Raw genomic sequence first — 13,113 nt, 5'->3', positions numbered from 1 at the left:
TTGTTTATAGCCCTCCAATTCACTGAACAGATTTTCAAACAAAATGTCAGTCATCGTCTTTTAATAAACAAACCAATTGTGAATATGTTGATAGATAATAGATCAAAACCACAAATAGAATTTGAGATTTTTGATTAAGAGCTGTTAAATAATAAATTAAAGTATTTAGGGGCTAAATGATCATTTTGAATGGAGTACTGCACCAAATATTTCAGTGATTTTTTAAAAAGTTTTTAATCAACAATATGAACCTGCGTTCTTAATAATTTGTAATCTCAGCATTGTGCAGGTTCACCACCCTTGGAGTTTAAAAAGAAAGGCCGGCAAAACAAGATTTAACAAATTTAGTATGTCTGTGAATGGACCTCGATGGAGAATCTATTATTGGCCTAAGTCCACACCCGGCTGGAGAACAGCTGTGGGACGTTTGGGGTGGGGAGGCCGGGTTTTTGAATTGAAATTTATTTTGTGTGGTGTGTTTGTGTTTAGGTGTGCATGTGTGCGTGTGTAAGCTTGTGCGGGCCTGTGTGTGTGTGTGTGTGTGTGTGTGTGTGTGTGTGTCAGTCACAATCGGGCTTTGGCCAGACACTGGTCCCATGCCCTGAGCCCACTCACAGGCAGCCCAGCTTTGCATTAAACAGTGTTCCTTCCGCATGACTTGGTGACAATACTGTGGTGTCAGCTCTCGATGGCCCCTATGAGGGGCCCACCTCCTCACCCTTGGGGCCAGTCAGCCACCCACACTGGTGTCGTTTGGGCCCCTGATTAGCACCTCACCTGGTTCTCCGAGGAGCCGGCGTCATCCCCCAGGAGCTCGTTGCGCACCTCATCACTGTAGGCAATACGTGACCTTTTCTGCAGGGGGAGGAGGATAAGAAAGAAAGACAAAAAGGAGAGGAGAAGGGAGAAACAGGGGAGAGAAAAAGAGAAAACAAGTGGGGAAATATGGCTTAGTACTGTTGTTGATGCAAAAACACAACAGGCATTCCTTAAGCACGAGAGCCCCCTAATGGAACTTTGTGACAAACTGATTCATACACATGCAGGTTGTGTGAGTGTGAGTGTGTGTGTGTGTGTGTGTGTGTGTTTGTCCTTACAACACTGAAAACAAGCATTTCTGGGTTTGTGCCCATGCCTCCTCCAAGGTGATCTACTGTACCTAGTGCACTTGTGCCACACAAGTGATGGCACAAGTGCCAAGTTTCACAAGTTTCTTAACTTAAACAAATATAAGTTGGGGAATGAAAACCTCAGCTTGTGTGCATGGAGACATTGTGGAACAGGGGGGCAGGGGAGAGGGCCATGTATTATGAGGAAGTATCACTTGTCAGCGCTAAATCTTTTCTGGGAGTTGTCACCGCTGTCATCGTAGTGCAGTGGCAGGCTCTGTGATAACACCAATGCCGAGAGTCAGACAGGGAATAATTCATCACCCATTGGCGGCCCCTCGGATTTGGGGTTGCCTCTCTCTAACACACACACACACACACACAAACCCTCTCTTTTTCTGCCTCCAGATAGAATAGAATAAGAGGGAATAGGCTAGAATAAAGAGGGAATGTCATGTCCAAAAAAAAAAAAGACTAACACTCAGACACACACTTCAGAGCGTGCCACCTCCGATTGTCGAAGAGTGGGCTGCCGTTGCACCGCTTGTTTACAGACGCCCGACCCATGGTAAAGCAGTCTCTTGGCATGCCCTCTAAACTAAATACACACAAGCAGCAGACACAGAAAGTGTTTACTAAGCCTCATTCGCTTTCTCCCGCTGCCTTGACACAATTTCTAGGTGGGCTTCAGGAGGTGGGCAAAATCAAAGACAAATATCACTTTTTCTCCCCAAAAAAAAATTCTTTCCATTTTCAATATTTTCTTATTGCTCGATTCTTAATAAATAAAACAAAGTAAGAGAATCAGTGAAGGGACACTAATTACCTGGTGGGGACATTTTTTTCCTCAAATATGCTTCCCCATATCTTTCTATTATCAGTAAAAGTTTGAAGAAGCTATTGGATGAATTACTTTGATGCTGCCTTCCATGAGAGAATCACAAATCCAACTTGGGTAAGCCCATTCTAACCTCATGAGTGATGATATAAAGTTTCTTGATTGAAATAACTTTGGAACCATCACAAGCAGAGCCAGTTGATTTTTGTCTTTTTTTTGTCTCCCCTTATAACCTGGAGCACTGAGTGGAAAGTCATGGCTGATGTGATGTGGCTGTTATTATCGTGATGGTGAGGGCCACAGTGCTCTGGAGTAATTACTGACTAGACGGAAGGCCTGATTGACCCAGACCACAAAACCCATTAGATAAAGAGCGTACCCAAACAATACTCAACCACAGGGACCTAAGCTAACCACAGAATGCCCACTGTGGGGAAAAGAGAAGATCGCCAGCACGGACTCAAATCAAATACAACATTGCCCCCACCCCAACCCCCTCACAACCCCCAAACCCACATAGCATTATGTCAAAATGTGCTGTTTTGAAATTGTTTTTGCAAATGTTTTGTTATTGTGCCATTCAACGCTTTAGCTAAATTATTAACTTTTAGGTTTGTGATAGTTGTTGCAACAACAAATTCCAAAATATCTAGAGAAATCAGGTAAACATGTCATCCATTCATACTTTCTTTTTTTTCAATTTGCTTCCTCTCTAATGACACTCTTGTCATTAGAATCAACAACATATAGGGTGCTTAACATACATAATACAATAATTACAGATTTCTTTCTTCCTTTCTTCTGAAACCCCTCATTTGTTGAAATGTCTGCAGAGAATGTATTGGTATATAAAAAAATAATTAAAGAGATCATATGTTGTTCCTCTAAAAATAGATAATCCAAAACTTTAACTATCCTGTATGCTGATGTGTGGCCGGGTTGGTTCAGTTGGTAGAGCAGGCGCACATATATTTAGAGATTTATGCCTTGATGCAGAGGTCTAGGGTTCAAATCTGACCTGTGGCCATTTCCTGCATGTCTTCTCCCTCTCTCTCCCAGCTGTCTTGTCAATTAAAGGCTGAAAAGCCCCCCCCCCAAAAAAAAAATGTATGCTGATTTTAAATTTCTGTTCTAATGTCAATAATTGTTGTCAGCTCCATCTTTGGTACAGAGGTCAGCAAGTGGTCACTGTGCTGCTGTCTGGACATTAAAAGGAATTTCAGATTTGAGTCAAACCAGAAAGACAATAAGCATCAATGTGAAGTCAGCATGTACACTTGTACACAAGGCACACACACACACACACACACATACACACACACACATATTTGTTGCCAGAAAAACACCCACATATTCCATTTAAGTCGAGTTTCATCTTAAAGAGCTGCAGTGCAACTTAGGGAGAAAGACGACTTCAGCAGTAATTGAGACGAGGAAGCCTGGGAGAAGCATTGATTTGAATGTTAAGGCTTACGTCGCCTTCAAACCATATGCAGGGATTTTTTGGTATTTCTAAATAGCTGTCTGTTACAGATGAATGTGTGAAGCATTTCTGCAATGTAGATAAGTGTAGATAACAAAGGGAAGTATGAAGATAACAAAGGGAAGTATGAAGAATGGAAAATGTCATTGAAATGAAAGTGTGCCGCTACTTCCCCTGTACCTACAGTACACACTTTAGTTTTTGGATTCCCTCTCAGGAAAACAACAAATTCCTGAGTGATTACTGTCTTCCCATTTGATGTCAAACATAAACAGCTGTGCAATATTGACAGCTTAATACAGGAACAGATTTTGATTATAAGTTTGGGTGTTAAGCAAACAATTGCTACGTGACAACAGGATCAGTCTTGAGGTCAGGGAAACAGATCTCAGATACCTGTTCCATAGCAAAAATCTTCAATTCTATTAAAAAAAAGAAACTGAAACTTTCTCATTCTACTTACAGAATGTAAAGACTGAGCTCTACAGCTTAAGACAAAACCAACTAATCAGGCTTTGTAATCTAAAAAAGAATGAGCGCTTTCAGAAGATTCCTTATTGCTCAGAAAAGAAAAAAAATAGCTTTTTTTAATCCTTTTGAAAGGTCTGTCTTTTGTCACTTTTTTAATCTTGGGTGAGAATTTGCTTCTATTCCCGGAAGCACGCAAGAAAAGTACAAAGGTACATCTTAACTTTATGCAAAGTGGCCTGCCTTTAAAACTCTACACATCCCGTCAAATGCAGCGATAGAGGTGCTTGTGTCCTGTCAAAAACACACGTTTTACCTCTGTTGACATGGATAGCAGACGGAAAAAACTACGCTTCTTTACCCATCAAAATGTAATTACATATGCATGCATAACAATTGATATCAGATATGCTAATCAGCTTGGCATAATCCTCTGAGCAGCAAATTATATTTATTTAATTATAGCAAATATATGGATCTTTCCTTTGTGTTCAATTTCTTTTTAGTACACGAGCATGCATGGTTCTATAATGCCTAAATTAACATGATTGAGTTCCCACATAGACCAGAAAGAAGAAAGTAAATCTTAAAAAAACATCTGTTTCAAATAATGTATTTATGATTTTAAAACATTCCTGACCATGACCATTCCTAATTTCAAGCAGTCAACAATCACAGTGTTTGTAATGTGAAAAAAAGAGTTCCCCATCTACAAAAAAACCCCGCAATAATTAAAATCAAATAAACTGAGATTCATATACACGTTTCAATGCCCTCCAACTCCCCTTCTTGCTTTTTGCCCAGTGGAACAAGTGCCACAAGGACAAGCGCAAATAATTGTGGCGCCTGGAAAGCTGAAAAATGTAAATAGTTCATTAGATGGGAAATAAAAGGCGTAAAATACCCAGGGGCAGAGTGTAATGAGGGGCCCCGAAGTTCCTCTGCAGACGCTTTTCCCCTCTACTTTCCCAAGCTTTTCCTTTTCGCCCTGCACACATGGCTGGTGGCATAGCATGAAGAGTAATTAACCATTTTCAATTTACAAAACTATGTTCCATTACAGGCTTTTTCACCAGTAGGAGAGCAGCTGGCCATTTCCAAATTTAAACACTTAAGTTCAGCTCCATGTGTTTTTCTGAAACTGGTATTCAACATTTTAGTGTCCTGTTTTTATTTAACTCTTAGAGCTGCTCTATGAGCATGGAAACATATCAAAACCATCGTTTTGATTATAACTTTTAAGTGAGCATGAAATGCACACCAATACAAATATTTCTTCTGAGTTTAATGTCCTTAAATATCATGTACAAAATGAAAATCTTAAGTCAGAAATGAAATTACAATAAAGTGGGGCAATATGCTGCTTTATGGTCCCAATAATGTGTGCTAAACTCAAAAGGTTATCTATATCACTTCCTTTCCTCTCCCTGCTGTGATATTTTCCCAGGTGATGTGTGGACCAGTACCAGCAGGTCCCACTCTGGTCCCCCCCCTCCCCAAGTGGGGGCAGAGGTGAACTGATGTGGCATGGCGTTAAAAGGAAGCTGAGACCTTTAAGCAGGCACAAGTATCATAACAGCATCTTAAATAATGCATCTCTGCTTGGCAGGGGTTAATCACTCTCACTCACACACACACACACACACATACACACACATACACACACACACACACACACACACACACACACACACACACACACACCCACACACACACAGTTGTCTAGTGTCTTCTACTCCTCTTTTACGCAAACAAATTGGTTGTTCAATTAAGTGTTTTAAGTTTATTGCATTTGATTTATTAATCAGACAAAAGCAAGTAGCTGCAATTGGGATTGTCACAGGAGGGTGTCATTTGTGCCTGTGTTTATCTGTGGTCTTTGGTGCCATCGAATCCTCCACGTCTGTGCGTGTGCGTGCCTGTGTGTGTGTGTGTACGAGGGAGCCTTTGCATCCCAGGGAAACCTCCTTTAGAGAACGTACACATGCAACATATGTGAACGGTAGCCTGGTGTGTGTTCTCTCCCCTAATAGAAGTGCAGCAGTGTAGAGAAGCCGGAGCCTTAGATAACAGCATGGGGCCTCTCATTAGCTCACAGGTTGGTGCTTTGGTGGCTTCTACGCACACGGCATTGTGTTCCACTTCCATGAAAAATCTGAAGGAGTTGCAGAGAAGCCGTTACCGACAACACAAATAAAAGGTGAATGATGAACTGAGGTGAGGTAATAAATGAGCCTGCGACATATCTGAACAGGTATGAGGTGAGGAGACTTTTTTTTTTTTTAGGTTGAGTGTACCAGCTTTAAAAAGATCTTGTGTCACTAAAGAAAACCTGACACGGTCAGAAACAACAGTAATAAAAATAAATTGTTATTTCCACATTGTATCACTGAATCCATCAAAATAAATTATATTAGACCACAAGTAAACAGGATTTTATCTCTAAGGGGATGATACCTAGCCGTTTGCTGGTAAAAGACAACACTATTCGGATAGGGGCCTTTCATGCTTGTACATCTGTGATACCGGTAGTGTATTTCCCTGTCAAAGTCATTTCTATTGCTAAGTACAGCCGAGATCAGTCAATAAGCCTAACGACTGTACCCACAAAGCGAAAGGCCGAGAGGCGGCAAGAGAGTGGGGGGGAGATAGATTGAACTCCAAAAAAAAGAGCAAATTCAAGGAGGGCTTCGATTGAAGCAGCGCCATATACTTTTTGAAGGCCGAGGGATCATCTCTCAATGGTTATTTCTTAAAGGCATGAGGGCCCGATTAAACCCAATATTAAAATATGGAGGCGCTTCTAATGAAAAATCAAAGGCCCTGTTTCCCCTCCCACACCTCCATCCTTCCATCTCTCTTTCCCTCCTTCTGTCATGTTCTGTCAGGTTTTATCCTCCAGACCGTGGTTGTATAGGAGGGGACGGAAAGAAAGACAGAAAGAAAGTACAAAAAGAAAGAAAGAAGCGAACAAAAGAGAGAAAATGGGGAAAGAGGGAGGGTTACAGAGATGAGGGACCTAGGTGCTGGTGGTGCAAAACAGAGACAGACTGCATTGGTTGGAGGAGTAAATCAATAGAGCAGAGCCGTCGGGAAGGCGGGCAGCCAGGGTAAGGAGAAAGGAGAGGAAAGGAGAGGGGGTACCAGTACAGGGGCTCGGGCTGCGATCACAACGCTGGCTTCTGGCATGCAGTGGGGAATAAAGTGGGCCTCCCTGGGTCAGCACCAGAGAAAAAGGTGAGATTAGAGGAAAGTGGAGGAGGGATTTTCACAGAGTGAAGGTGGGAGGGGTGGGAAAGGTGGGTGCTGGAGGATGATGAGGAGAGAGAAAGTGTGTGTGGAGGAGGAGGGGGGGTGTTAGGAGATGTGCAATGCAGGATACCTGGCAAGCCAGGGACCAACCGGCCCATTAGCCTGTGGCTACCTACATATGGTTCACTGAACTCTCTGCTGAGAAGAGCTCCTCTCCTATCAGAATTCCCATCTTTTTTAAAGAAAGAAATACCTTCACTTTTAACCCTTTCTCTGCTTTGGAAAGAGGTTCACACCTGACCTCGATTTATGATTCATTTTTGTTTGATGTCTATTCTTGGAGTGTTATCTAAAATTGAAAAATGTAATAAAAAAAAAAAAAAACTAGACACAAAGGGAGAGGAGTCGGGCCTGCCGAGCATGTGCGTGTGCGCATCCGTCAGTGGACACGCACAGAAGACTATCTTCTTCAGTGCTTTGCCTTTTCTTGTAATGTGACCATTGTTGGTGCTGAATAGCTCCCTCATTAGCATAAGAATACAGCAGCACATATAGGGACTTAGCCAGATCATTATCTCTATATATTTATGTATACTTTGTTATTTCAGTAGCCAGCACACATTCAAATGCTGATGAGGCCAATAAGGCCTCCTTCCAAAGCCCTTCCAACATGTGCCCTTCTGAACTTCCCAATACACTCACCAGTTTCCCGGGAGTCTGCAGGTTTTGTACTGGAATTTACAACAGTAGTTCAAAAATGTAAGAGAAATAGCTAACTGAAGGCTACAGAGAAGACTTGCTGATTTAAAAAAAACTAAATTGTACAGAAAAGAACATGGTATAATAATCCAATGAATAAAGATTGGAGCTGAATAATTCACAAAAAAAAAACATCTGCAGTTTATTCATCAAAAAAAGTAGCAAATATTTAAAAAGAACCACCGCAAAAGTAAAAAAAAAAAAGTAAAGAATAACGTTATTTAAAAAAAATGTGTACCTATTTTATAATAATGAATGATTGGCCATTTGATTCAAGCACTCTTAGCAGAGAATGTGCTTTGGGAAACAGATCATGTCTGAAATAAAAATGTACAAAAAGTGAGACAATGCAGAACAAATATCGTAATGATGGGAACAAAACTATAGACTTTAGTCTCACTGCAGGCGCAGGCTAACGCTCTAATGGTGGCCAACCTCTGGGATAATTGAAAAAGAAACCCTAATTCATCTTCCCCAATGTAATCCTGATCAAGGCCACAGCCAGATTCCACTGCAGGCTTCAAAAACACCAGAGAAAAGGCAAAATTGTTGGTCGCTGAGAGCAAAAACCCTTTCCTTTTCTTTCTGGTACGCTCCCTCATTAGAAACACTTAGGATGAGAGGAAGAAACTAAGTTTAATTGTGTGTCTGCATCTGCGTGTGTGTTTGTGTGAAGTGGTTGTGAGCAGAGGTTACAACATTTGTAAATATGGAGCTTTAACTATGCAAAAAAAAAGCAGTAAAGATTCAATGTAAAGTATTCTTTCTCTATTTACGCCTTTCCTCACTCTCGTCTTCTCTGAGGCTTACTTATTAAAAATCAAATGCCACTGCCTAAAATACAGAGGAAAAACACAGACCCAATGATTCATAATATATTTCATTAATACTTCATGAATCCCTTCACCATACTTAAGCCAGTCTGGCAAAAAAAGAAAACATTGTCACCTATTCTAGTACCCGCTTGTCAGCACATCACTGGGGAGTGGGTGTCACATGTCACTTCTGGTTTATACCACTGTGTGGGACAGGCTCGATGCAAGGAAGTCGGGGGTAGGACAGAAAGAAGAACAGAAGGAAAAGTGAAGGGGAGGTGGAAAGGGGAGTAAAAGGAGGGAGCAGAGGAAGGAGGAGGAAGGGGGTGTTATCGTATCATCGCCCCATGTCTTTATATCTTCCCCCTTATTATCTTTGGCCCCCACTCACTCCAGTCACTCAATCACACAAGCCCTGAGGACAGTGAGGGGACCTGGGAGGGCCTTCGCTTCATGGCAGACTCAGCCAGACAAGCGTCTGAAAGCTATACTGATCGCTGTCAGTGTGTTGTGGAAGTACAGCGACTTTGGAGGGGCCAGGAGAGATAAGCGAGAGAGGAAACGATCGTGTGGAAGGATAACGGCCATATTTGCACACTGCCAAACAAAACCTGTGCTCCAGGCATAATGCAGATACCCCATCCATACAGACAAGTGTTACCATAAAGAGATGGAGAGGGAGTAGGGGGTGATCTGCTTACAAATTATAGGCTGTGAGATTTCTGCGAGGCGACTACTGACAAGAACTCATCTTGTTAATGACCATAAAACTCAAAAGGATGACAGGAAAGCAAATGTCCCCAAAATGTATTCCCACTTCTCTGTCTGGGACACTTATCATATTCCTAAAAATGGTTGGCAAACATATTTCATTTATTTGTGATCATTTTTTGGTCTGGTCCAAATAGGGGTAACACAAGTGTAAAGACTTTCCAACATGGTCTTTGTGGTCATTCACAGCACTAAAACTACTTTAAATTGTTAACTTGAGAATACGCTTTTATAGTAGCAGTGGAAAGTGGAGTTAAAGGAGTTTAAGGATCCTCTATTGATACTTAACTGCCATCACATCTGATTGACAGCATTGTCATGCTATTCAAAGTCATGAAATGACCACCAGTACTTTTCCAAAAGGGGCATTTTCAGCTTGAACGATATATGAATCAACCTTTGATAAAACTTTCATTTGGGAAAAAAAGAATTACTATAATTACCTATTCACCATGTAGGAAAGAACAAAACAACCAGCAAGTTTCAGTGTGGCTGATTAGGTATCAGTGTCTCCTATAATTTAAACACGTAAAACAAGACACGTTTTAATCTCAAAAAAAGTAACTACTGCACACTAATGATATTCTGGATGGGTCTTACTCACATTTCTTTCTGATAATCAAATATGATACACTTGTGGACAACACATCCTTTTGTCCTTGAGATCCTGTCCTTCAACCCAGATTTGACCCAATGCTGCCATTACACCATCAAACCCATGAAAAAATGGTTTCAACATGAGTAAAAACAGGCTAATCCGCAAATGAATCCCAACTTCGTGTCCATAAAGAGGACATGGAAAAGCCTCCAACACCCCAAATCCACAAAGAGCTTGAGGAAGACATACTGCGCACAACAACTTCCAAATAAAAGACATAATTCATAAGTAGCGAAGAAGATCTATTTGTTTACATCTTAAATCTGCAATGGGAAAAATGCCTGTCAACGGAGTCCTTTTAAAACTGGTTATGAATGATTAGACTTTGGTGTCATTGATGGGTTGTTAAGCAACAAACCATGAAAAGAGTCAATCTGCCTTCACTCTTCTGTGTTTAATAAGAACAAGTAAGCCAAGGCAACCTAAGGCGATTTAAAGTGTTCTAACATTCAACTAATGTTGGTCTGTCATGTTGCCTGCTTTCGGGAGCCACCAGAACGAGGACAGGGGGCAAACAACAACAACCCTTCAAGATGGATTACAACAATGCTAATTTATGTATCACTATTAGTGTGGTTCAAGTGTGGGAAGTACAATGGTCCTAAAATCTCCCATCAAAACCTAAATCTCAACATGATTATCAGCATCTGGCTTAAAAAAGAAAAGAAATGAATATACAACTTTCTGATAAATGACTTTGCAAACTCTTCTTTCGCCATTTAGGTTGCTAATTGTGCCAGACATAATTAGTTTATGGCTAAAGCTAAATTTGGATAGTCTCCATAACCTTAAATTCTCCGTGACCACTAAACAAAATAAAAAAATTTAAAAAACAGTATACAGCAGCCTCATCTTAATCTATTTTTGGTTATTTTTGAGGCGGATGCATTCCAAGGAACTATGCTTTGAGTGAAGAGTAAATACCAGTTTACACACTAAAGTCCAATCTAAAACAGAAAGCATGTACACAGAGACAATACCCCATACTTTATATGGCATTTCAAAAACCCTGGAAAGATGTTAATTAATTGCTAATGATGAACAGACTGTGAATGACCTTAAGATGCAGAGGCAACAAACTGCTCTGGGGTTTGGAAACAGGGAAAAGAGGCTTATGGAAAACTTCTGATAGCATTCTTACTGGCAACTTGATCGGTTTGTGGAGAAGTCAAGAGTCATTCTTCAACAACAAGTCAATGTATTCTGATATTAGGGGACCAAATACAAATCACGAGTTACAGTAGTTTGTTTTGGTTTCATCTGAGGTATGTCCACATTTGATACACATATAATTTAACCATTAACTGATCTTATTTGTATTACTCAATTTTATTCAAACCTTTTCTCCTTATTAAAAGCTGTTCTTTTGCACATTGAAAAGGTCCAATGTGCCAATTCATTAAATACAGCACTCAATGTTTGCCCCAATTGAAAGCCACTTATGAAACTCATATATCCAGGTATAAAGAAAACTATAAAAGAAATGGAATCAGCACCAACAGCTTTTTTATTCTATTCACCTATGTGTACCAGGTAAATAAACTGTTCAATATTTCAAGGTTGGTAGACTCTTTGGAAATGCATTAATTATCTCCCTGGGCAGACACTAGATGGCATTCCATCTGAAAGTTTTTTTTTATTAAAAATGAAAAGGCAGTCCAGACACTGTACTTGGACTGGGACTGTTACTCCAAACAATACCCCCAATAGACTATATCAGATATTAGGAAGACATAGTTGTATCCTGTGAGAGTTGGCTTAGTGATTCAATATCAGAAAACACAAACAACTATTGCAATATCCATAATGGAATAAATGTCGTAATTTTACGTGCTGCACTTCAAGTGACTCAAAAGGTGACCTCACATTTTCTGCATCGTATAATAACTTGCAAAAATGTATAATAATATAAAGACTGAGTAATGATGTGCATTTCAAAAGGAGCACTTGTGCTTGGAAATGAATGAACTCATGGTACTTGATGAAATAGTATACAGCATATAATGACTTGTCGACAATAACTTTCAATTCAGTAAAAAAATGGGGTTTATCCAACTAAATTCAATCTGATCCATCCATCCATTGTGCCATTAAGAAAACTGCCTTGACCATTACTGGCACCCATTCCCACTTAATGGCAGAAAAATATTTTTTTTAAAGAAGTATTCAACAATAACATTGTCAAGGATCTTTGAACTCAAAGCCTCTCACATTTGGAACAGATGTGTTTTTGCTAGTGAAAACTACAAACAAAGACTACTTAAGTAGGTGAAATATTAGCAGCAACATTTCAGAAAGATTAATCGAGAGAGAGAAGAGAGGAGAAGAAATGTTTACAATATTGTTTTTAAAAGACATTTAACTTTCCTAGGGAGGCACTATTTTGTTTTGCTTTGTTAATTAACTTGCAGAACAGGACTGGCCAGAGACAAACTACAGAAAATACAAAAAGTTGGAAGCCAGACTACTATAAGGCACTTTGAATAAAATAGGTTTTTACCACAAGGACATTTTTGGTAACATTATTTTCAATCTCTGTTATACAAAGCACAAAGAGTAAGGGTCAGGCTTAGTAATAAGTGGAAGGATTTATCATAGCAAGTCCACTCATACATCAGAAAGGCAACGTAATTGCTAAATGTTCCCAACATTGTCCTTGTCCTGTACCTTAAGTCGAAGAGAATACTTAGAGCAATAGCGCCATCTGCTGCAAAATAAGATCAACAACCACAGCAGCTAGCTGAGTGGGAGGGAAACTGATGTCTCACAAGTAAAAGTAACCCATTATTTAAAAATAAAAAAAGGCCCTTCCAAACACTGCACTGTGATTAGGGAGAGAAAAAAGCTCATGCTGATTTAATGAATAACTTTAAGAAGTATTAAAGATGGATCTAAATTGCTAATGTGGAGTAATAAATTAAATAAATATAGAGAAGCAACATTCAACTACTGTACTAAAA

General features: G+C 40.0%; 1 protein-coding gene across 5 annotated transcripts in view; it reads right to left on the bottom strand.

Annotated features, from left to right (window-relative positions):
* vti1a (vesicle transport through interaction with t-SNAREs 1A) overlaps nt 1–13,113 on the bottom strand; it is a 112,606-nt gene that overhangs the window by 89,217 nt on the left and 10,276 nt on the right. For all 5 annotated transcript variants that reach the window (XR_004654982.1, XM_034859818.1, XM_034859819.1 and 2 more), the window contains exon 4: nt 778–855. Coding sequence is in view for 4 of the 5 variants with exons in the window: in XM_034859818.1 (XP_034715709.1) it covers nt 778–855 (78 nt within the window). In the remaining variant the exon portion in view is untranslated. The remainder of the gene's footprint in view (nt 1–777; nt 856–13,113) is intronic.

Source organism: Etheostoma cragini, chromosome 21 (assembly GCF_013103735.1).
Source record: "Etheostoma cragini isolate CJK2018 chromosome 21, CSU_Ecrag_1.0, whole genome shotgun sequence".
NCBI classification, from domain to species: domain Eukaryota; kingdom Metazoa; phylum Chordata; class Actinopteri; order Perciformes; family Percidae; genus Etheostoma; species Etheostoma cragini.
Note: the sequence above shows the minus strand (reverse complement) of the source record. Positions and strands in the feature narration are given on the sequence as shown.